The sequence below is a fragment of the Aythya marila genome (assembly GCF_965140915.1).
Source record: "Aythya marila genome assembly, chromosome: 4".
NCBI classification, from domain to species: domain Eukaryota; kingdom Metazoa; phylum Chordata; class Aves; order Anseriformes; family Anatidae; genus Aythya; species Aythya marila.
Genome location: NC_139045.1, coordinates 76,231,370 through 76,254,644, shown reverse-complemented (window position 1 = coordinate 76,254,644; position 23,275 = coordinate 76,231,370). Strand labels below are relative to the sequence as shown.

The window sequence follows — 23,275 nt, the reverse complement described above, 5'->3', positions numbered from 1 at the left end:
AGCCAGAGACTGCTAAGAAAAGGGGAGATTTAGGTGCCTGTTACGAGAGGTGCCAGAAGTAACACAGGAGCCCAGGCAGGACTGAAGTGGGGAAAACATTGCCTGGTTGTAAGGAAAATGCTCCCAGCGAGGAGCCCTCTGGTGGATGAAAGATGCTCTGGGAGACCTGGGCACACTCTGGGTCCTCTCTGATGTGCTGTAACTTTTACAGGGTTCCCAAATGTCTGCTCTTCACCTGCCCTGGGGGTGGCATTTCCTCCAGATGGAGAAGCTCGGCTCCGTTTTGCCCCAGCTCTGCCCGGGAGCAGTCTTTGCCCATTGCCCTCTGATTCTCCTTTCTCCTTCCCCAGGTCTACGAGACGGAGCTGGAGAACGTGGAGGACTTCGAGCATCTCTCCGACTTCTGCCACACCTTCAGGCTGTACCGCGGGCGCTCGCAGGATTCCAATGATGACCCCTCGGTTGTGGGGGAGTTCAAGGTGTGACAGCCCCTTCCACACGTGGCCGGGTGCTCGGAGCTCTGTCTGTGAGGGTATTCATCCAGTGCAAGGGAGCGAGGGAAACTGCTCTTCATAACACACTCGGAGCAGCCCTTAGCCTGCTTTCAGGAGAAGGATTTATTTTCTTTAGCTGCTTTTTCGGAATTCCCCTTCTTACCCACCACTTCCTTCCCCTAGATGGTACCCAGAGACCGATTCCTGCCACTTCTCTAGGAAAAAAATCAGCTCTGGTGAATAAAACACTTGCAAATTTTCCCATTTTCTCCCTCCTCTTCCCATCCCTCGCTGAGGATGCTGCTGCCTGTCCCAGGGACCTTAACGCTGTCCTGCAGCGAAAGCCTCAGCCTGAACCTTCTGGGGGGCGATTTGGGGGGCAGCAAGGCTCCCAAACACCTTTTCAATGGCTCAAACAACAGTGAAGTAGAAGAGGTAGAGAGCGAGGATGCTACTGGGGCTCTGCACAGATTTATGACAGGGTTTGCATCAATGCTCAAGCACGGGACGAGCATTGCAGGCAGTTTTCCTCCTTGCTTCTGTCTCCCTGTTCTGTTAAGAGCCCGGCAGGCCCTGCTCTGTGCTGGTAGTGTCCGCGTGAGTGTCCACGAGCACGAGGCCCGTCCCAGCGTGGCTGAGCCCCTGTCTCCTTGCAGGGCTCGTTCCGAATTTACCCCCTGCCCGACGACCCGCGGGTGCCGGCGCCACCTCGGCAGTTCCACCAGCTGCCGGCCAGAGGGCCCCAGGAGTGCCTCGTCCGGGTCTACATCGTCCGAGCCTTCGGCCTGCAGCCCAAGGACTCCAACGGGAAGGTAGGCTGATGGGTTATGGGGTGGCTCGTCCTAAAATTTAGGAACGACGTCGACACATTGACAGCAACAAGGGGAAAACATTCCCCTTCGTCCTGCCTCCGCTGCTACATCTGGGAGTCCCAGGAGCCATCCCCTCATCCTCCATCCCGAGGGATTTTTCAGTAGGGCTAGCTGAAATAGCTAAATTAGCTTTTTTTTTTCTTTCTCTCTCTCTTTTTTTTTTTTTCTTGTACCTCGGTGCCAAAGGAAACAAAATTAGGTCTCTCACATGACTGCTCTCTGCAGAGCTTTGCCAGTCTGAAAGAAAAATTCAGTGCAACAAGAAAATCGTGTCGCTTCAAAAAGAAATGTTCATCTTGTTTCAGTTTGAAAAAAAAAACAAAACCCTTAGGGAAAAGTCTTTCTTAACTCTCTTTGCTCTGCTGCAAAATAGAGATTTTTTTAAAAACAGAAAAAGGTAGGAAATATTTTGACACGAACAACTCCAAATTACTTTTTAATCTGCCCGGTTTTTGAAAATGGCCTTGAACTGAGGGTTTTCAATTTCTTAGAAATCTCCCATAAGAGACTCCTAAGAATGAAAAACAAGGAGCAGAAAAAATGCTTTTTTTACACTGAAAACCGAAGCCAATCCTGGCTTGGCCCACAGCCTTTCTCCCTGTGCTCTGGTGTCTCCTGAAGCTCGTCCCAGTCGAGGGCAGACCAAAGGAGAGCCCAGTCCGTGCTCATGCTGCTGACCTCCCCCAGGGACATCCTTCTCTTCTTAATTAATCCCCAGGTCAGAGAAAACTGGTAAGGAGCTTGGACTGGGTGTTTTCTCCAGACAGCATAAATCACCAAAGTTTTTCCCAGTTGATTTTTGTTTGTTTGTTTTTGATGTTATCCGAGTAAGATGCTGGGTCCCTCTAGGTGTTGGATTCAACCTAGGTGAAAAGTTTTAGGTGATTTTTTTTTTTTTTTTTTTTTTTTTTTTACCCCGGAGGAAATGATGACTCAGGTCAATTTAACCACTTTTCAGATTTATGTCTTTTTCCCTGAATCATGTTAGTTATGAGCGAGAAGCTAAGAAAACTTACAAAAAATAAAAATATAATTTTGATATATTTTGAGATGCACAATGAGGCTTTATGTTAAAGTATGCGTCCATTCTATTTTATTTTTTAAAGTTATTGCATCATGTTGGAAAAAAACCAACACATTTTGAGCCACATTTTTAATGAAACAAAATGTTTTTCCTTTGACATTTTGGTTTCTTGCATTCGTAAATCTATTTTTGAGTTGACCCCAACGTTAAAAAAAATAATGGTGACCTCAGGGGAACCCTGAGGTTCAGAGAAGGTGACTCAGATGGGTGAATGGGAACATCCTGAGGAATCTGAGCAAGCCCAGTCCATGAAACAAGCCTAAAAATAGCTCATTTCATGCAATTTCATTCCTTTTCCACCCCGTGGGCCTCAGAAGGATCTGGACACTTGTCCCACACTGCTAACTGGTCCTGTGGTCACCCCTGAAACGGAATCGCAGTGCATCACGTTGTGTCACATTCATCTCCCTCACCCTGTTGCTGTGTATGGCTGTTGGCCCTCAGCGTGGAGGGGACACCGAGGAAGTGCAGAGGGAACATTTCTTCTCCCCGAGGGTGGGCAAACACCCGCAGAGGCCTCCTGGTGGGGTGGTGGATGCCCCGTGCCCGCAGTGCCCGGGAGCTGGGACGATGCCCTCAGGAACGCACCTCGGCTCCTGGGTAGCCCTGAGGTGCTCAGGTGTTGGGCTCGTGGTCTCTGTAGGTCCTGTCCAACCAAAATGAACCAAACTGATCTGTTCTATCCCATCCCATCCCATCCCATCCCATCCCATCCCATCCCATCCCATCCCATCCCATCCCATCCCATCCCATCCCATCCCATCCCACTATCGCTGTGCAATGACTTTTCCATTTATTTTTATGCCCATCTTTAGTGTGATCCCTATGTGAAGATTTCAGTGGGAAAGAAATCCATAAACGACCAAGAAAATTACCTCCCCTGTACGCTGGAGCCTGTCTTCGGAAAGTAAGTTTTGGTTTGAGTTAAGTCTGGATTCCCTGGGATTTTTATGGCATTTTGAGGGAATCGAGGTGGGTTAGCCAGAGCTTCCTCTTCCCTTGGTGCCTTCTCAGCCTTGCTGAAGTGGGTCTGACCTTGGCTTGGTCACTGTCCTACCCCTCATGGTTCACATTCATCTTCTCTTTGGGTCTTCTGAACTATGAAGCATGGACTGGGTCTGCTCTGGCACCAGTGGAGGTGACATCAAGAGGGTTTTTTAGACCTGAGATCCCCCTGTGGAGGCTTCTGCCTCTTCCCACTGATAGCAGAGAGAGTTTGGGGCAAAGCTGTTCCTCATTTAGGCACTTCAGTGAAACGTCTGAAGAAAAGACATTTTCACGTGCCTTGAAAAAGAGTTATTTATAAAATTGATGTTGGCTGGTTGAGTTGTTCCCCTAACCGTAGGGCCACAAAGTTGGGATAAAAGGAAAAAAAGGTAAGGTTGTCTTCAGAAAAGGGTATTCCTCAGGGCTGGAAAGCACCATGGTGGTGAGGCAAAGCAGAGGGAAGCAGAGGAAAGCCTGGTGCTCAGCCTTCACGTGCTGATCAGGGTTGGGTCTCCTCGGCAAGCTGGGGCTAGATGTAGGGTTTTGTGCTCCAGGACAAACAGGGGTCAAGCCCTAAAGCGTGTGAGGTCCTGCTGGTTTTCTTGGGGCCTCTTGCCAGCTCAGGCTGTCAGTGCTGGGACAGCTTCCCAAAAAAACAAGATGCAGAAGGAGATACCCCACGTGCAAGGTTGGTGCAGAAGGGGTAAGGATGGCAAGGGTGACACCGGTGAGGTCTCGGAGCACCGCGTGGATTTGACAAGCTGCTTCCTCCTCTTCTGCCAACGCTCTGCCTTTCCTGTGGGGCAAAGGGGGCTCTCCCCACGGAGCACGAGGGAGCCCAGGTCTGCAGGGAGCTCTGCTCCTGGGGCAGGCCCCCTCTGCCAAACCTGGCTCCCGGCCAGCGGCCGTCTAGACAGCGCGCTGCGCCTCCCACCCCGTCTTTAAAGCAAGACGTAAAACCCAGGTCCTGGCTGCTGGCGGGCTATTAAACCTCCCGTTTCACGAGCTTTTCCCCGGGCTGCTGGCTGCCCGCCAGCTTTAGCTAATTACTTTCTGCTGACCCCAGTTCCTCCCGCGCTCTTAATTGGTGGCATAATCACTCACTTCCCCTCCTTAAAAGCTGCTGCGGGGTGGGTGCTGCTAGTGGAAACGGGCATCGTGTTTTGCCCCCGAATTGATGGTGTTTTGGCGGCAGGTGGAGGGATTCCTGGTGGCGCTGGGTCAGACCCAGACTGTCCTGCTCACCCTACATCCCACCATCCACATCTCTAATGTCCATGAGCACAGGCTTTGTCTGGATCGGGGTGTTGTGTTTTGGGAGGGTCTCGGTGCTTTGTGTCTTACCACCCTTTGTTTGAAGAGGTCGAGGAAGATTTGCTCTAGTGATGACAGAGGGGACAGCACAAAATCCGGGTGCATGGGACTGGCAGGGAGGACGAGGAGGTTTTGGGGGGTCACTCTCATGCTGACCACAAGCTTAGCCTCCTATTTTAGATTTCTGCTCTTCGGGCTCAAAGGGTAGTTGCTTTTCCAAAGCTGTCATTTCTTCCCCTTTCCCACCCCATGGCAATGAGGATTTCTGTCTCTCAGTGCCTGCTTTTTTACCCTGGGTACTGCAGTGGCTGCTGTCACTTCCAATTAGCAGGTGGGGAAGCTAAACAGGGCCAAAATTTGCTCAAGGGTAATTCAGCCACATGCAACGGGAAACCCAGAGCGTGCTTACTTGGTGGCATGTCCGTGAGCTAAGCCAGCACAGCACAGCACCAACAGAACCACAGGATCATCTAGGTTGGAAAAGACCTTCAAAATCAACCATCAGCCTCTAGTACTGTCCCAGCATGGCAAAGACGGCACATCTCCATCTCACGGGCATCTCTTGTTTGCGCAGGATGTTCGAGCTGAGCTGCACCCTGCCCCTGGAGAAGGACCTGAAGATCACGCTCTATGACTATGACCTCCTGTCGAAGGATGAGAAGATTGGGGAGACCGTCATAGACCTGGAGAACCGCTTCCTGTCAAAATATGGGGCTCGCTGTGGGCTTCCCCAAACCTACTGTGTGTAGGTATCTCTGTAGGATTGGGTCTCTGTAGCTGCTGAGGCTTTGCAGTGCTGAGGGGGTCCTCAGGACCATGGCAATGCCTCAGCCCAGCCCTAACCACGGGTCTGCTGTCCTAGGGGACCTGGCTGCTGCCATATTTCACTGCAGAGATCTGTCTCGAGGGACAGATTCCTGCTGGAGAAGCCCCCTAGTTTATGCACTTCCCGCAAGCCTTGGCTCTCCTCCAGCAGCTTCAAATAACATGAATCTCCTTGGAGAGATCTGCTACATCCCTGACACCTCTTGGGCACACCACAGTGAAGGCACTGCCCATGCACAGGACCAGCTGCAGGGTGGTGCAGTGGGTCTGGGGGCTATCGGGGCACCCCAACCCTGTGAGCTGGGGCTGAGCAGGGTGTGGGACACGCAGCCCCATTCACCAACAGGCCAAGGTGAGCACAGGGTCGGAGCTGTCTGCACCTTCCTCAGCACAACCCTCTGGTGTAACGCTGCTGTGGCCACTTATTGAGGCTGGATATTGTTTTATCCCGTGCTGTTTTCCCTCCCGTTTCAGTTCGGGACCCAACCAGTGGCGAGACCAACTCCGTCCTTCCCAGCTGCTTCACCTCTTCTCCCTGCAGCACAACTACAAGGCTCCCACCTACAAGGCCGACCGGGTCATCTTCAGGGAGCAGGAGTACATCCTCTCCGAACTGGGTAAGGGGCTGTGGGTAGCTTCCCGTTACCCAGAGCAAGGGTTGGAGCTGGAGGCCATGAACACATCACGGGGGCTTTCTTGCCCAGCTCCTTTCTGTGTGAGTTGAACCCAAACCCGGCACTTTGAGCACGGATTCCTCCTTCCCTTGCTGCTCAAAGCAAACCAAAGCCACGCAGGCTGGGAGCAGCAAAGCCCAGCACAGCCTGAGAGGCTGCAGCCTGGCTTCCAGGACCTCACATCTCTGCGTTTCGGGGCTGGGGGCACTAGAGGGAGACAAGATCATACGCACAGTGCCAGTACAACCAGAGCGAGGTGTGCTGTAGCTGGAAAGGTGGGATCAGCCAGCAAGGAGGAACTGTCACGGGGAGGTAGGGAGGCATTTTTTCATTTGCACAACCCTCTCCCCAAACGCCGCTCACACCTGAAGTTTTCTGCCCCCCTGATGGCATCCTTGGGGGCAGGAGCTTGCCTTTTAGAGGAAACCTTGCTTTAAAGCCTGGAAATGGGTGTTGGGCTCAGGGAGGAGGCGAAACCCCAGCCCACGGGGCCCAGGAGCAGCAGTTTGGCTAACGAAGGCCACTGCGGGGACAGGAGCAGCCCAGGGCTGCTGCCCGCCTGTGCTCTGGGGACTTGGGGCACAAATTTGTGATACTCACCTTGGGAGGAGGAGTGGGGAAGCCACAGCTCCTTCCCAGCCTCTTGTTATGCGAAAGGTTTTCAGCCAGGGCTGGAGAGGTGTTAAACCGAGCGGGGGCTTCCCCCCTCTCCCAGCCTCTGCCTTTCACCTTCCTCTGCTTTAATGGCAATCAGTTCAAAAAACAGAACAAAGTCTGATGCTTGACCTCAAGGAGATCTGGAAACCAGCTGTGTGCGCAGAGCAATGTCAGATCTGAACCTGGCGGTATAAAGTGAAGCTATTAAACACGAGAGCATGGGTTTTACAAGCACTGCACCCGGACCATTATTCCATAACCCCCACATTTGTTGTTTTCTGAGAGGGGCTTTTTCTTTTTCCTGTGCGCGCGCACACACACACGCACGCACACCCGCCAGGTTTCCACTGCTTGGGAAATGGCCCATATGTCTGAAGTTAACCACTTCAAGACATTGCCAAGAAAGGAGCTGGGATATATCACCTGAAAGTTGCAGAGCTGTAATAATATTTATGGAGCGCATTTCATTTCAAAGGTCCTCGAAGGTGCACGGCGAGGCAGCCGTGCGCCGGGGCGAGTCCTGCACGGCAACGTTTGGTGGGATGAGGGTCCTGAATTGAGGGGTGGAGAGGGCAAAAATGTCCATTGCTAATTGGCCTTGTCCAGCAGTGTGTTTGCGGAGGGATTAGGGGCTGGTGCGGAGTGGGATGAGGATGTGGAGGTGGGTTCGGGGACCGGGATGGGTGTTGGAGCTGTGCTGGTGGTGCTTGTGTTGGCCTCAGCTTCTTCTCATCTCTGTCTTCCTCTCTGAACCCAGCAGAAAAGGAGCAGGACCCCACGGGGAGCTCTGCCACTGCGCTCCTCTCCGCCCAGCCAAAGCTCCTGGCTGATTTTAAATCATAAAATCACTGAATCTTAGGTTTAGGTTGGCAAAGACGCATGAGATCCTCGAGTCCAACCATGCCTTAACACTACCAAGTCCACCACTAACCCATCTCCCTAAGCACCACGTCCACACATCTCTGAAATACCTCCAGGATGGGACCCACCACGTCCCTGGGCAGCCTGTTTCAGTGCCCCTTGGACAAACCTCTGCTGGGGACAGGATTGAGCAGCAGGGCAGCAGCGTGGGCTGGAAGGCTGCTAGCCCCAGCTGCTGTAATTTCGGGGATCCCAAGCCCTTAGAAGCACTTCAAGCTGGATCAACCCCCAGATTCCCCTTTCCATGTGCTTCAGCTCACAATGTTTCACTGTTCTGGGGCTTGCTGTGGCTGGGGTGGGATTGTGTGAGCCCCCTTTGCAGGTCCCTGTCCCACAGAGCAATGGTTTGCCCACGTGTCCCCCTGGGACCACGTTGCCCTGTGCCCTTCTCCTGCTTGCTCCTGGCTGCAGCGAGGTCAGTGGGGCTCCTGCTTGCTCCTGGTGCTTTCCCCGGAGCAGCAGCCCTTGCAGAGCCCTCCCTGGGTTGCTCAGCACCCTGCCCGTGGCGTGGCATGACCCTGCTCTTGCTCTGACCTGTTGCAGAGGACGGCAAACCCGTCAACCCCCACCTGGGGCCGGTGGAGGAGCGACTCGCCCTGTACGCGCTGCGGAAGCAAGGGCTGGTGCCAGAGCACGTGGAGACCAGGGCTCTCTACAGCCCCCTCCAACCAGAGATCGAGCAGGTGAGTGGAGCTGAGAGCTCAGGATGAGACCAGGAGCATCATCTTCCCTTCCACCCGGTGCTACCCAGGTGAGATGTTCTCCACGGCTTGGGTGCAGCCTTTGCAAGGTGCTCACGGCAGGAGGAGACGTTTCTCGGAGAGGTTCTGCTGCTCTCGGAGAGGTCCTGCTGCTCCAGGAGAGGTGTGCATCCCTGGCTGGCTCGCTGCAATGCCATGCGGGGTATATCTGCCCCAGGAGGTGGTTTTCCAGCCTGTGGGACAGAGCAGAGCTCTTGCTGTCAAGCACAGGCTGGAGCTCAGCCCCAGGGCTGGCTTGCTCTGAGTGCTTGGGGAAATCGGCTCCAGCCTCCTGGAATAGGCGTTCACTTTCATCAGCATTTGCTCACAAAAGCCTTTTTTTTTTTTAAAATTTTTTTATTTATTTTTTTTTGGGAAAGCCATTTCTGATCTGCAAGCGTCGATGTAGAATTTCTCTGTAATGATAATGCTCCTGCAGGCTCCTTTGGCAATGCAGCAGGATTTCTGCAGCAGGAACAAGTCCTTGGAGGCATCGAGTTTTAGTCCTATTGCAGACTGGATATTTTTCAGCCAAACAAAAGCTAAACAGGCTTCTATCCAAAACCAATCAAAACCCAGGTATCCGTATTTCACCTAACCCCTTTTCTTTGATTAGCGTGTATGTGGCTTTATGCCTTTGGACCAAAAAGTGCTGCTTCCCGGAGAACACAGCGATTTGTCCTCATCTCTCTTACGTGTTCCAGTTGCAGAGGCAGTTTCGTGGGACTGGCTCTGCAGCTGGTGTAACCGTGCACAGCCCGAGCTCCACCACTGCAGCACCGTTACCTTCCCGTGGTTTGTTTTTAGCCAGTCCAATGAATTTGCTGGCAGAAGTAAACGCACTGCCAACGGCTCTAACACCTTTTCATGCAAATTCACCCACTGAAGTTCGGGGTTAGAGGCAGGAGGTGGCTGCTGTCAGCCGCCCAGTGGGTTTGTGCTGTTTTTAGTGTCATGGTAGTGTTGGAAGGGTGTTTCCTGCATGTTTTGGGCTTGCAGATGGGCAGAGCAATTTGGGTCTGCCCTGCTTTGGTGCTGCTAATCATGAGAGTCTGTGGTGGTGGTGCTGGGCTGGAGGGGATTAACCTGGCTGGCTCAGCAGGGGTTACATTGGGCACAGCTCCCAAAAGCATGGCCCTGACCTGCTGCAGACCCAAGGAACAGGCTGGCTCTGCTGGGCTGTTTGCAGCGAGCTTAAAGGGTGGATTTTTAAAGTTTTCTGCTGAAATGGAAGATTTTCTTGCCAAAAAACAAGCAAACCACAAAGCCCTCTGTGACGGGCTGATTGTCAAAGGATGCCTTTTTTTTTTTTTTTTTTGCTTTAGACCCTTGAGACTGTACAATAAAATATTTTATTGGCACCCATTGGTGTTTTACAGTAAAAGGGACCACCTAAAAAACGACCCCCTGAGATTTTCAGCTGCATTTCTGCTGCTTTTTCCCTGGAAGGATTATTTGAAAGTGGAATTAGCTCTCCTCATCCCACCCTCCACTCCCATGGTCAGAAACCCATAAACCAGCTGTTCAGCTGGTGGCCACTGGTGTGACACTGTGGAAAATCAGTGAGCTGCTTGCTTCTCCAGCACCTCCCATGGACCCAGCCCTCAGTCTGGCCCTACGTAAAGATATTCAGCCTTGGGGAACAAACCTGGAGTGCACCTTCAGATAATTCAGATGACCTCTTATCACAGGCCATTGATATATACCCCACTATTACTAAAATACTCAGTGACACTTCTCCAGTAAAGAAACCTGGGTTTGCAACAAAGGAACTGTGGGGCACTTGGTATTTTCTGTCCTTGGTTCTACGGAGGAGGTGAAGGTGACCCAGCAGGCTCACCAGGCTTCAAGTCTCTTTTTTTGCTTGCAGGGAAAGCTGCAGATGTGGGTGGATCTGTTCCCAAAATCTTTGGGTCAGCCTGGTCCCCCTTTCAACATCACGCCACGCAAAGCCAAGAGGTGACTTCTTTTTCCTTTCTGACCCAGAGCAGGGCTGGTGCCTGTACCTTCTCCTTGGGGGGAAGAGGAGAGGGCTTGGGGATGCCGGGTGGGGAAGGATCCACCTGCTCAGCTGAGGGATGTCTGAGCAGGCTTATCTTCAGGGGAAAAATGAGTTGAATCTGAACTCCTCCAGCTAAATAGCTGAATAGCATGACCGGGCTGTTGGGTGGACTCCTGACCAAGATTTCCCCCTCTCTCATGTCTCTCCCATGTGCCTTCAGGTTCTACTTGCGCTGCATCATCTGGAACACCAAGGACGTCATCCTCGATGACCTCAGCATCACGGGGGAGAAGATGAGCGACATCTACGTCAAAGGGTAAGCCACCCCACTTCTGTGCCCTCCAGATACTACAGTCTGAAGGCACAAGAGCAGCAGTGGAGGAGTTAATGTGCAGCAACACTGCTGCGGTAGCACGAAGCCCCCATGGGCTGAAGGGGCCGTTCACACCTCTCCAGCTACGGAGCCAGCTCCTTGGCAGCCACCTCTCTGCTGGGCTCCTAATCGCTTCACCTTGTCAAGGTTTTCTCTGCATCTCTGACAGTCAGATGCTCGCCTTGCAGCGTTTACATTTACAGAGAGGAGATCTGGGGAAGCAGCCCAGCCATTGGAGAGGGGGACGCACGCTGCATTTCCACCGCGCGGCTCTTTCCCGGCTCCTCTCCTGGGACGGCTGCGGGCTTGTTCCATATACATAGGTTGGCTTGTTTGGGTAGCTGCTTTTTTTGGAATTCCCTTTTTTCCTTGAAACACACAAAAATGTGGCAACCAGCAGTAACTCCTCTGGCACATTCCCTTCTCTGCCTGACTCCATTTATGTTTTATCTTGTGTAAAATGGTGCAATCCCAGCCAAGGGACTTACTTATTTTGTGCGTTCTTTGGATTTATGGACAGGAAGAGGTAGGATTTTGAAACAGACTGTAAATCCCTTTTTTACAATCCCAATTTTCCTCCTGTAAATCCAGAATGCGCGCTGCTTACCTGGTATTCACATCAAGTGCATTGTTATCAGCTCCAGCTAAGCTGCTCTGTGCACCTCGGGGCTCTGGAATAGCAGTGCTTGCAGGGGGCTGCTGGAAAGAGAGAGCATCCAGTGCCTGGGGAACCCCTTGCTGGGCTTTTGTCACCCCCAGTGACCAAGCAAGTCTCGCAGTGCTGTAAATGAATTAAAAATCTTGCTTGACTTCTTCATCTTCCCCCCTCAAATGGCTGCATCATTCCCATTTCTGGATAGGGCATAAATAACCCTGCGAGCAGAGGAGGCAATGGTCCTTCTGTGCATAAGCATCTGCCCTGCAGACGGGCTGGTCCTGGCACCCTGTGGACAGAGGGATCACCACCATGACATGGTGGAGCTTTGTTGGGGACCCTGGGTTTGGGAGAACTTGATGGGTAAGAAGCTGTTACCCCGGGCTTTCCTCCAGGAGAGGTCTCACAGCACTCCTCTGAGGAGGCTATCGCCAGCGTGGTCCCCATTTTACAGAGAAATCACCCACTAGGCAATACCAGGACCGGAATCTCAGTGGTTTGGGCATTGTCTTTTACATAACATGTAAATTGTTGCCTGCCAGTTGGGGAAGTAAATTAAATAGTCACTTTTCTATCACGAGTAAGACAGAAGTCACCAGCCTTTTATTTTAATGAATTAACAATGTTATTTATTGATAGTCTTACAATAGCATGAAAAGGTCTCAACCACGTTTAGGTCTGGTTGTGCAAGGCTGAGTACAGAGAGACTCCTCTTCCCAAAGCCTTGTGATGTAGGCAGACAGAAGTGTAGGGAGACCACGTTCATTCAGAGCTGAAGATGGTTTGGATTTAAGAGCTCTGTCGGTCTCTGTCACAGGTGGGGGACATTTTTGTATTATTTTCATGGTCAGATTTCCAATAAAGTTTGACTTCACTGATAGGACAGATCAGCCAGGTTTTGTGGGAGGTGGGAAACTCTTCCTATGAGGTTTTCCAGATACAGTGAGACAAAATCAGGACTGCTCAGAGCAGGTTGGGCCAGAAGTTTCCAGAGTCCCCTACCAGCCAACCACCACTACTATGATGTATGTGATATTATCCAGTGTCTTTAAACCTCATCTTCATGCCTTTTGGGGTTCCTAAATGAAAGGATGGCCTTGTTCCTCCCAGATCTAACATGTGCGCTGAGCTCAGTGAGATGCCTGTTTGCTTCAAGAAGAAAGTCACCTCTTAAATCTAGGAACCCAACATTGCTTTTGGATATTGCAGGTACCTTAAGGTGTGTGGATTCAGAAATGACTGGATGAATTGACAGGCTAGAAATCCACCTGGTCCTGTTAAGCACAAAAACGTTACCTACATGCCCAGAAAGTCTCTGACCTGCAAGTCACTGCAGGCTGGAGAGGTGTTGGGAAGGAATCATGTTCAGAAGGTGTCATCTTTTGGGAAGGTGTCATGATGTGCTTGCCCCGTTCCCATACTCATCCATGGAAGTCTGTGCTTGGCCCCAGTCAGAGGCAGGACACTGGGCAAGATGGGCCTTTGGTTGGTCACCGTGATGTTTTTAGCTCTGGGACATCGTGATTTGGGTGCTTTTCCTTTCTGGCAGTGGGGAGAGACAAAACAGTGCCAAAGAGGGATCTGAACCAGAGCTCTCCTTCGTCCTTTTGCTTGCTTGCAAGGAGAGGGCGCTCACACTGCATCGTCCAAGGAGCCCCGCAGAGCCTGGAGCGGCGTGGATAAACACCCAGGCTGGCCATTTGCATCCAATCAGATCAAATCAAATAATCCGGCCACAATTTAAGCATTAGTGTAACCTCATCACACAATTCCCAGTGCCACCGAGCCCTCGCTGTCCGCGTAGCACATGTGCCTGTGATCTGTAGGATGAACTTGAGTAGACCTCCCCGTCTCCCGCAGCACATTTGGGGCAGAGCACGTGCTCCTCGCAGGAATCACTTGTATAGCTGGGCAAAAAAAAAAACCCACTTATTTTCAATTTAAGTGGAAAACAATCAAACGAGATAATTGTTTTCATTAGAAATTCCCGCTGAATCTTTTGGCTCCCCTCCAGGAGGGCTCTAAGTACACAAACGGCTGTGCTTTATTGTGTTGTTTAGTTCCATTGATTGCTGAAGACCAACAAAAATTTGGACGGGGGAAGAGAGCAGAATGAAAACCCGACACTTGCAAAACTTGCAGCTGGAAAAAAAAAAAAAAAAAGTAGTTGTGGAAAGTTTTCAGTTTGTCCCTGGACTGGTTGGGGATGGACCACAGCAAGCTCTTTTAGCACAGGAGGGGAACTGGGCTGCAAGGACCCCAGCAGGAGCAGCTGGGGACCCCCTGGCCACAGCAGGGTGAGGCCACTCTGGGATTTTCATGGGTATGAACCCTGGCCATTTAGGACTTCCAAACAATCATTTTCAAGGAACTGATAGAGAACAGAGGGAAAAAAATGACCCTTGGACTTCAGCATGTTGCTTCCATCGAGAGAACAGGTTTTAGAGGCTGTGAGGTCAGTTTGTTGGGGGGGCTGCAGAGGGGAAAGCAGCTCTCACCAAGGCACATTAGAAGCTGACATGGGCTTATGGATGGGCAAGTGACAACTTTGAGCCAGAGCTTAGAGCTGTGTTGAGCCTTTAATACATCCACAAAGCTTAGGGGAGGGAGAGGAACAGACTGGAGAGCTTCTCAGGCTGTTGCCACCAGCACTAGTTCATCTCCCAACACTGCAGGAGCTGCTGTATTCACCCTCAAGTCTCCTATGGGCTCCAAGTTACCCCGATAGAGAGCAGCCTAAAGCATTCAGGAGGCTGAGAGAGGTTTTATCAATAGCTTGTGGCCTCAGAAACACTGAGTGAGCTGCTCCAAAGCCCTCGCCGTGCTTCCAGTTCCTCATGCAGTGTGTTTGCGTTTTGCAGCTGGCTGGTTGGCCACGAGGAGAACAAGCAGAAGACAGATGTGCACTACAGGTCTATGGGAGGAGAAGGCAACTTCAACTGGAGGTTCATCTTCCCCTTCGACTATCTCCCCGCTGAGCAAATGTGTTACATTGCAAAAAAGGTGAGTGTTGCTGGACAGGCGTTTCTGCCTTCTCCTGGTATCTCTGAGCTGATCTGCCTGGCCTAAGACCTGCAGAAGTGCAACACGCTGGGGCTACGCAAGGCTCAGCCTTAACTTTGTGATGTTTGAGACGCAGGGTGGTGGACAGGTGGGAATATTGCTTTTAAAAACACGCTTTCAAGGGAAAATCTGCTTAAAGGTGTTGGTAGTGCTGCCTCTTGCTTTATAATTCAGCCATGGAGGGTCTGTCTCCATGAAGGAGACCCCAGCTGGAGGCTCCCTGTGCAGCCCAGGGAATATCTGAGACCCCCAGCACTCAGCACACAGCTGGGATGGGGCCAGCAGCTTTCCAGTGCCCCCCACCAGCCTGATCTGCACCTGGGCTGCAGGGATACCAGGGGGAAACGAGTCCCAGACCTCACACAGGGAGAAAAGACTGCAGTGCCCTCAGCTGGAGGACAGCAGGTCTCCTGCCTCCTGATGAAAGTCAGTGGCCACCAAGTTGTTGCTGGAGCAGAGGGGAGCATCTGCCCCTTGTGCTCTTGTAGCTTTGTAGGGGAGCAGGGGGCTGGAATGTGTCGTTGATGCAGAGATGGGAAGAAAAGCTTTGGTTTGGGATTCAGGATGAATCTCTAAGTCAAAAACAGTTATGATTTTGGCCTCCTTGTTCCTACACCTGTAACTGAGTATTGCTTCTGGTATTTCTTAGATAAGCTAGTGCAGTGCCGTGGTGGCAAACGTGGACTGGGAGTTGCAGGGAGGGAAGAAAGCAGAGGGATGGAGATGGGGTGGATACACAGAAAAACGGGACTGGCTCGCAAGGAAAGCATTAGCAGGGGGAGACCATTCACTTAAACTTCCAGCTCAGATCACCTGGAGGTTGACAGGCGTGTCGCTGGGTCTATGTAGACAGCGGGGACAATCCCTGTTTTGGAGACCTGGTCTTGTTCTGTGACATTTCCTAAAGCTCAGACCCCTTCAGCCACTCTGTCCCAAAGACAGCTCGTTGCAGCGAGACCCTCTGCATCCGCACAGCTCACCTGGGACCCCCCTCCCAGATTTTTCCTTGCTGGTCCCAGCACGGCCCGGGGTGGAACTGGCACGCCAGCGGGGAAGATGCTGAGCAAATTCCCAATCCCTCCAGCCAGACGATCCCTGCAAAGAGGCCTCGCTTCAAAATGAATTGCCGGGTAGTTAAACTGATTGACAGAATCATAGCTGTACCCATTTCACGCTTCATGTTAAACAAATCAAAAGTACAGTGTGTACTACATTCAATTATCCCCCTTTGAAAAAGCAAAGACCCCCCTATAAACCGTTTAAGAAAATACATCCCACTGTGCTGATATTGATTCTCCTCCGACCACATGTCTGCCAACACTGTATCAGAAAATAAACAGCTTGTAAAACCTCTCTGTAAAGGAAAAAATAATGAATGAAAAGCCATGCTTTGTATTTGTGGGACACATTCCGCTCTGGCAATTTTTGATCTCGCCATGTGCTGTTTGAACTCCAGGTTCATTACTGCTGCTGTAAAAGCCCATGCACTGAACTTTAAACGCAGGCGATGGAAAGTGGAATTTAAATCAAAACGGTCAGATGGCAAATTCTGAGCTGCTAAAAGCCACCTGCACCCAGCCTGGCTGGTGTTGGCTCTCAGAGGGAGCACTGCCGGGAGAAAAGCAGCTTTCAATTTGCTCTCCTTTGTTCGCTCCGCTCGCCTCCTCGCTGCTGGGGTTCCCTTTGGCATTAGAGGATGGACCGTGGGATTGAATCACCCCAACCCAGATTGGGAAATCATCTCCCAGAGGAGCAAGGATGCCCCTGCGCAGGGCAGTCCTCGTGATGTTTAGTTGTGGTGTGCAGTCCTATGGGGAGCTGGAGGCCCACAAACCCTGGGGAAAAACGGGTGCCACCTGATGGAGCCAGCCCCTGCAGCCTTGGGATGGGCAGCAGTAGCCAGGATTGTTCCGTCCTTGCCACAAAGTTTGGGGAAATTCATCTCCAAAGCTTCAGAGCTCTGGGATCCCTTGAGGTTTCACAGCTTTGATTTTCCCACTGCACCTCGAGGGAAAGTGGGAGCCTGGAAATCCCACAAACAGCAATTCAGCTTACAGACTGGAAGTGTGGGCTCCTGTCCCTGCTTCTCTGAACTTTTTAGCCATCTCAGAATGTTTTTTTCCAAACATATCTTCTCTTGATGGAGTAAAGTTGTAAAGATTTTGCTTCTGCTTCTGAGAAAGGAATTTACCCCATTCTGGATTTCAAAGAATTCCCCACAAAAGAGGAATTCAATCTTTGGGACAGCTCACATGAAAACATATAAATGCGTGTTTCTTTAAGCATCCTCTGTCAGTATTTATTCAGAATTACCTTCTTCTGTTCCCCCTTCTCGTTTTGCCACCTCTCTAGCAGCCATGGACAGGTCAGACCCTGCTGTTTGCATTCCCACAGCACTCTTGCAGCTCTCTGCATCCTGCAAGAGCCCAGCTTTGCAAACTGCAATTTTGCCACTGGTTTGGTGAAGGGGCCAATATGCAGCACACATTGGGGCATCACTACATTGCAGGGGGAGCTAGGGGAGCAAATAGGTTCGGTGTCCACATCAACTCGTGGAGGAGAGGCAGGGACGACCCCGGGTCCCAGACGAAGGACAAGGTTCTGCTGCCAGCCAGCAGGAAGCAGAGCAGATGTCTGCAGGGTTTAAACCTCAGATCCCCAGGTCTAAGTCTGGCAGCTCTCGACTCTCGCAGACAATGTTATCAGATGGTCATGGTGCAAGCAGAGTCTACGGAGAGCGCCGCCGAGATGGGCTGGATGTGGCTCAGGTTTCTCTGGGCACCCCGTCAGAGAGGCGCTCAGCTCCCGCGTCTCGCAGGCGCTGTGGAGGTGGAAAATGCATGAAATTGATTTTGAAATGTTCAGCTGCAAGTGCCAATTACAGCGGTAGCTGCACAGGGCTGCCAAGTCTGAATTTGAGATGTCCTCCAGGGCAAAAAAAAAGCTTGACACCGAATGTCTCAGCAAATGTCATCTGCACAAATGAACACTCGGGGTTGAATTTCAAGAGCGTCTCCATACACGAGTTAAAAAACCGTGGTGCTTGAGAGGACCTGGAAATAAACCATTAGGTTGGAGTTTCGAAGACCTGGCTGGGGGGTTCATATGCCAGCTGAAAAGCGTTGCAAAAAAGAAATTCCATTTGATGAGCAGAACGAATACGGGAACATTGTCAGCAATTTCAGCCCCGTGCCGTGCCATGTCACTGGCAGGAGCCAGACCAAAGCACAGAGCTGTTGTCTTCGTTCTTGTTCTGCTACTAGTCTTGGGGGTTTGCTGTCAACAACAGAATGAAGAGCTAATGCCAGAGCAGAAAATGTGCTGTTTTGTGAGGGTGTAGAGCCATTGGAAGGGGAAACATCCCACTACTGTGGAAGAAGCTGCAAGCATCAGGCTGGTTTGTTCAGGCTGGGACAATTGTGGTGAGGCTCTGCTTCAGGGAGCTCTTGCCTTCATCTGATTTCTTCCCCTGTGTGCTCTTTGCTGAAGGGGCCCGTCCGAGGTTTGAGATTAATTGCAACCTACTTGGGTGCAAAAGCAAAGTGGCTTTAATTTGGAGGTTTAAGCTGGCATGGTCATATAAAACCTAATTTGGATTCCAAGCTGGTGAGCGCTGCAGCCTGCCTTGCAGAGATGCTTGCTGGGCTTCACGTCACCTTCAGCCACAGAACTGGGAGACCAGTACGAACTGGTGGAGGTCAAAGCTCACTGGGAGACGTCAGGGGTCGGGCACAGAAGTGGCAGGGGAGGAAGAAGGCTCTCAGGGAAGCTGAGTCAGCAGATGTCAGGAGGGAAATTTAGGTGGTTGAGTGTGCTGTGCTGCCTGGGACACTGGGAAACAAACAAACAAACAAACAAACAAACAAAAAAATCAACAATATTCCAGAAGGTCAAGTCCAGGGGAATCTCTTCTTCCAGTTTTAACTGCTTCTTAAAGCAGGAGGAGGTGCTACAGTCAGCAGGTGCTTCAGGCATGGAAATCCTTGCTTGCTTGGAGATGCTTTGTTAATAATGAACAGCTCCAGGGACAGATCACGGTGTGGAAGTGGCAGAAGTGATAATACCAAATAGATGTGATTCATGTCCTCAGACAGCTGCGAAGCTGGAAAGTGGAGGGAACAGCAGGTTGGTGTGCTGTTGGCCCTGTAACCTGGCAGGAAGATGCTTCCCTCCCCATCCTTTTTAAGAACTGATGCAGGATGTGTGAGTACCAGAGCAGGAGCTGCTGGCAGTGGTGGGAGCATGGCTGGAAATAGCTGGTCCTAGAGGATAATCCCAGGAGTAACCCCGTGGCTGTGAGATATTGGTGCTGCTTGCACATATCTTTGAGTAACTGAGGTCCCATCTGTGTAAGGTGCAGCTGCTGCATGCTGTAGCCTCCACGTTTGCTGGCTTTGGATCTGAGTATGACAGCAAACGTGATGTTTGGAAGGCCTTTTATAAAAACTGATCAGCTGGTGGCTTCCTAGAAATCATATCAGCAACAGGCTCCTCAGGAAAGAGGTAGGTTTGGGGTCTTAAACCTGCTGGGGAAAAGCGGGGCAGAAAAGGCAATAACTCCCTGCTCCAAACGGTGCCATGAATGGAGCTGAGAATAAATTCCTCGTTCCCTGGAGCTGCTGCTTCCCCAGCTCTGTCTGGTTCCATCCATTCTGCTTGCTTTGCGGACTCACTACAGCATCCTGACACCTTCTGGGCACTGATGGCTCGGATTTGTGCAGGGTCAGAGCCTCACCTGGGACAGATCAGGCACTGCTTTCCTCTGCGTGAGCAGAGGACGAGGGGATGGTGCCAGCACAGGGTCATGCAGGGACCTTGCTCTTGCAATTGATTTTGCACAGGGGAGGCTCCTGCTGGGCAGCAGCAGCTCCAAGTGCATGGCTCTCCGTTGTTTAATTTCTATAAAAAAAAAAAAAATGCCAGGAGTGTGAGGTTCCTGCAGCTGAATTGCTGCGTTTTCCCGTTTTCCCCTCATTCTGTTCTGTTTGTCACTGACTCTCCAGGGCGTACCAAGAAGTCTCTGTGCCCTGGCTGGTTTTGCTTTGAATTTCAGTGTATCGAGCACTGATTTTTATGAATAATAGATAATATTTTGCTAGATTGAAATTTTCATTCCTCTTTGGTCTTGGAAAGTGAAAAGAAGGTTGCTGCTTCTGAATTTGGACTTTTTCCTTTCTTGGTTCCCATCCTTTGTCGTGCCCTTCCCTGTTCTCTCAGGGACATTAGAAAGCAAAGCAAAACGCAGCAAGTTCGTTTTCTCTCAACATATAGCCAAAGTGCAACGTTTTGAATGTGCTCCAAGTACTTTTTTCTTTTTTTTTTAAAGAAAATTTAATTACACAAGTCAGTCATAAATTAGGTATTTTAATGGGGCCGAAACCAGCAGACACAATGACACAACAGTCTTCATAATACACCAAGGGCAGCAGTCGTGTCCTGGGATGTGCAGGCAGCCCCTTTGACATGCCACAGGGAGTTACCGCTCTAAATTTTGCTTTCTGATGGATGTGTGGAAAGGGATGAGCAAAGCGTGGCCGTGTGGAGGGCTGCAGGTCCAGCTGAAGGTTCCCAGCCTGGCCAGGACTGGGGTGCAAAGCTTGGGGCACCCTGGGTGGCAGCGGGATGGTCCTGGAGAAGCCTGATCAGCTCTGCCAGAAGGACAGCACGTGGAGGCTGGGGAAGCAGCCCTTCCACAGGGGTGAAGGTTGGAGAATCGACTTCTCAGCACCTCAAAGGGTGGCCCTGCCCAGCTCCTGCAGCAGGAGAGCATCCTCTCAGCCAGCCTCCAAGGGGCTCCTGCATGGCCAGGGGCTCTGATTGCTGTGGGGCCAGGGCCTGGAGCTCTCCTGCACCGAAATGGGCCAGGTTTGCTTGGGTATTCATGCCTTCCCCCCTCCCCAAAAAAGCTGGATTGCTCCTCACTTTGTATTCTGTAGCAACAAGCAGCCCAGAAGAAATGCAGCCCTGTCAACACTTTCCTCGTGATATGAGCTTTTTTTTTTTTTTCCCCTGCCTCCCCTGCTGCATTATTCAAGACCGTAAAATATTCACCGGCCTCCCCTCTCCACCCCCCACCCAATGCAAAACAAACCCCCCAAACAATAACTCAAGCCCCCTTCCCTCCCCATGCCTTGCAAAAAGGCTAGGAAATAAATTTCTGGCCACGGGTTGTTTTTATAGTGAGCCTTCAGAGCTAGCTTTAATCACGGAGGCAGGTTTCACACCGCCTCGAAATGGACCCATAAACTTTGCTCAGCATCAAATTCCTCCTTCCCCAGCCCGCCCGCCCAGCTCCGCTCCGCCGTGTCCCCGGCTTCACGGGGCTCGGAGGAGGGAAGCTTCGCCACCAGCCAAAACCACATTTACAGGCTTTTTCCACAGGAAAGGCCAACGCTGTAGAGAGCTGCTAGCGTTGTACCAGCTCTGCGTTGCCACCCGGGATGGGGCTGATCCTGCCCAAATCATCCTTGGTGGGGCAGGGGGTCCCCGGCAAGCCGGGGCGCTGCTCTCAGGGCAGAAATGGGGTCTCACAGGACCCCAAGCTTTTTCTGTGTTCCTGCTCTTTCCCCATCAGGGCTGGCATGGGACTGGATCCTCTTAGAGAGAACCTTCCCTGGGGAGCAAAGCTGCCACCCTGGCTCTCAGAGGGGCTGCTCCAGTGCTGAATTTCGCTCACGTTTGGCTCCGAGTGGATGGGGTGGTGCAGAGGGAAGGTCCAAGGTGTGCTCCTAGAGGTGCTGGCAGCAGCATGGTGGTGCCCTCGGAGCACGGACACGGCTGGCTGCTGCAGGTGGTGGTGGTGGAATCAGCCTCCAAGTTAGGGACAGCAGCGCTATGGGGGACGAGGCACTTGTAGGATGCTTCGTCCTTTCCCAGCCTGAGCATATATGGGGTGCCTGGATCGCCCCTGAAAGGCTCTGTCCCTGATCAGGGGGAGCCTGTGCCTCCAGGGGCACACCACAGGAGATGTCCTTTGTCCCCCATCCTCTGTCCCCCATCCTCTGTCCCCCATCCTCCTGTCCTCGCCCCCAGGAGAGCCCCTGGCCCCCAGTGATGCCATCTGGCTGCCTTCTGCTGGCACAGCTACCTGGTTCCTCGGGGCTTTCTTCTCTGGATGACTAACAGCCCTTCTGCAGAGCAGGACCCGACCAATATATGGGAAGAGGAAGAATCACCATAAGCTCTTTCCCTTTTTAGCAGTTTTAATTTAAAATGAGTTATTAGCTGGGAATACACGGCCCTCCCCCTCGCTTGAGTAAACACACGTTTTAATACATCTCGGCGAGCGGTGGGGGAGAAATGGAAGTTTCCATTGACTTTTATTTTATTTTTCTAGATTATAAAATATTTAAAATGCATAAATAAAATGCTCCGTTGCAAAAATGCTGGCGTGTTTTTCCTAAGCAAGGCTGGGAACGGAGCTAAATTGAAATATAACCGTTCAGGGTGATCTCTTAAAGTCAAACCAGTTTCAATGGGATTTAAGTGCCTCCCTCCACCCACAGGCTCCCTAGTTGAATATTTATGTTCTTACGGAGTGTGACACATTCTTTTTTTTTTTTGTCCCTTCGTATATATATATATATATTTATATATATTGCACGATATAATGAATCAGTCTCGTAGCCACAGCAGTGAATTTATGGTGCTCCTTATGTGTCGTGAATAATGCTGAAGTTTCCTGGTTTTAATTAAATTTGTTCTCTTTATGATACTGCCCTGTCGCAGGCGTGCAGCAGGAGGCCTTGCCCACAGGACACACCTCTGAGCGTGTGCTGCTCCTCTTTGCACGCGTTGGCTGGAACCAGAAATAACAGGACCTCAGCTTTGTGCGCGTCTCTGTCCCGCTCCCTCTGTCCTTACACGTGGTCCTAACCTTCAGGCATCTTCTGGCATCCCAAAAATGATATGAGATCCCCGTTGGGAAATGTTACTGGTCACACAGATAGCAATTTTCGTGGGATGGACAAGGATCCACCAGATGTTACGATGGTGTGACCACAAGCCTGCAGGCACAGCAATGGGATTCCTGAGATTCCCCAACCTCCCTGTTAGAGAAACCTGATTTAAATATTCCCCTCCACCAGCATTTTGGGGCGTGATGCTCTGACTACCCAAAAGGCAGAAGGCAGAGCATCTGGCTGTAGTAAGTGGGCCACTGAATTTGCAAATTTCTCATGGGTTTTGTGAACCAGCTCCTCTCCACAAAGCAGAAATTGCTCTCCCAGCCTATTTCTGAGCTGCCATTTGGATGCCAGGCAGGGCCTGTCCCGTAGTGCTGGGGCTGGGTTGCAGAACTGGTGGATGATCCTTGCACCGTGCAAGGGCTTGGTAAAATTATGATAATTGCAAGGGATGATTCCAGTGCGATTTTCATTCCAGGTGCTTTGCAAGCAGGCGTCTGGGACTGCTGCAAAACCTTTCCAGGGGATGGCACAGCAGCTCTAGAGGCAGGGAATAGACAAAAAATGCCCATGGGATGGAAGAGAGAAGTGCATATAGTCACAGACCTCACATTATTAGGAGTGAAATTAGGTGCCACAGTGCCACCTTTTAATTGATTGTCCAGGGAGCCAGACTGGTCCCCTGGCATCACTGGTGCTCTGAATCTCTC

The 23,275-nt window shown here is 51.3% G+C and overlaps 1 protein-coding gene across 9 annotated transcripts in view; it reads left to right on the top strand.

Moving 5' to 3' along the window:
• Positions 1-23,275, top strand: part of DYSF (dysferlin) — a gene marked incomplete at its 5' end in the record, with an annotated part of 84,071 nt that overhangs the window by 48,617 nt on the left and 12,179 nt on the right. For all 9 annotated transcript variants that reach the window (XM_082758865.1, XM_082758867.1, XM_082758860.1 and 6 more), the window contains 9 exons: positions 351-479; positions 1,151-1,306; positions 3,266-3,357; positions 5,326-5,496; positions 6,051-6,193; positions 8,372-8,511; positions 10,439-10,527; positions 10,791-10,886; positions 14,460-14,601. In XM_082758865.1, the coding sequence (XP_082614991.1) occupies positions 351-479; positions 1,151-1,306; positions 3,266-3,357; positions 5,326-5,496; positions 6,051-6,193; positions 8,372-8,511; positions 10,439-10,527; positions 10,791-10,886; positions 14,460-14,601 (1,158 nt within the window). The remainder of the gene's footprint in view (positions 1-350; positions 480-1,150; positions 1,307-3,265; positions 3,358-5,325; positions 5,497-6,050; positions 6,194-8,371; positions 8,512-10,438; positions 10,528-10,790; positions 10,887-14,459; positions 14,602-23,275) is intronic.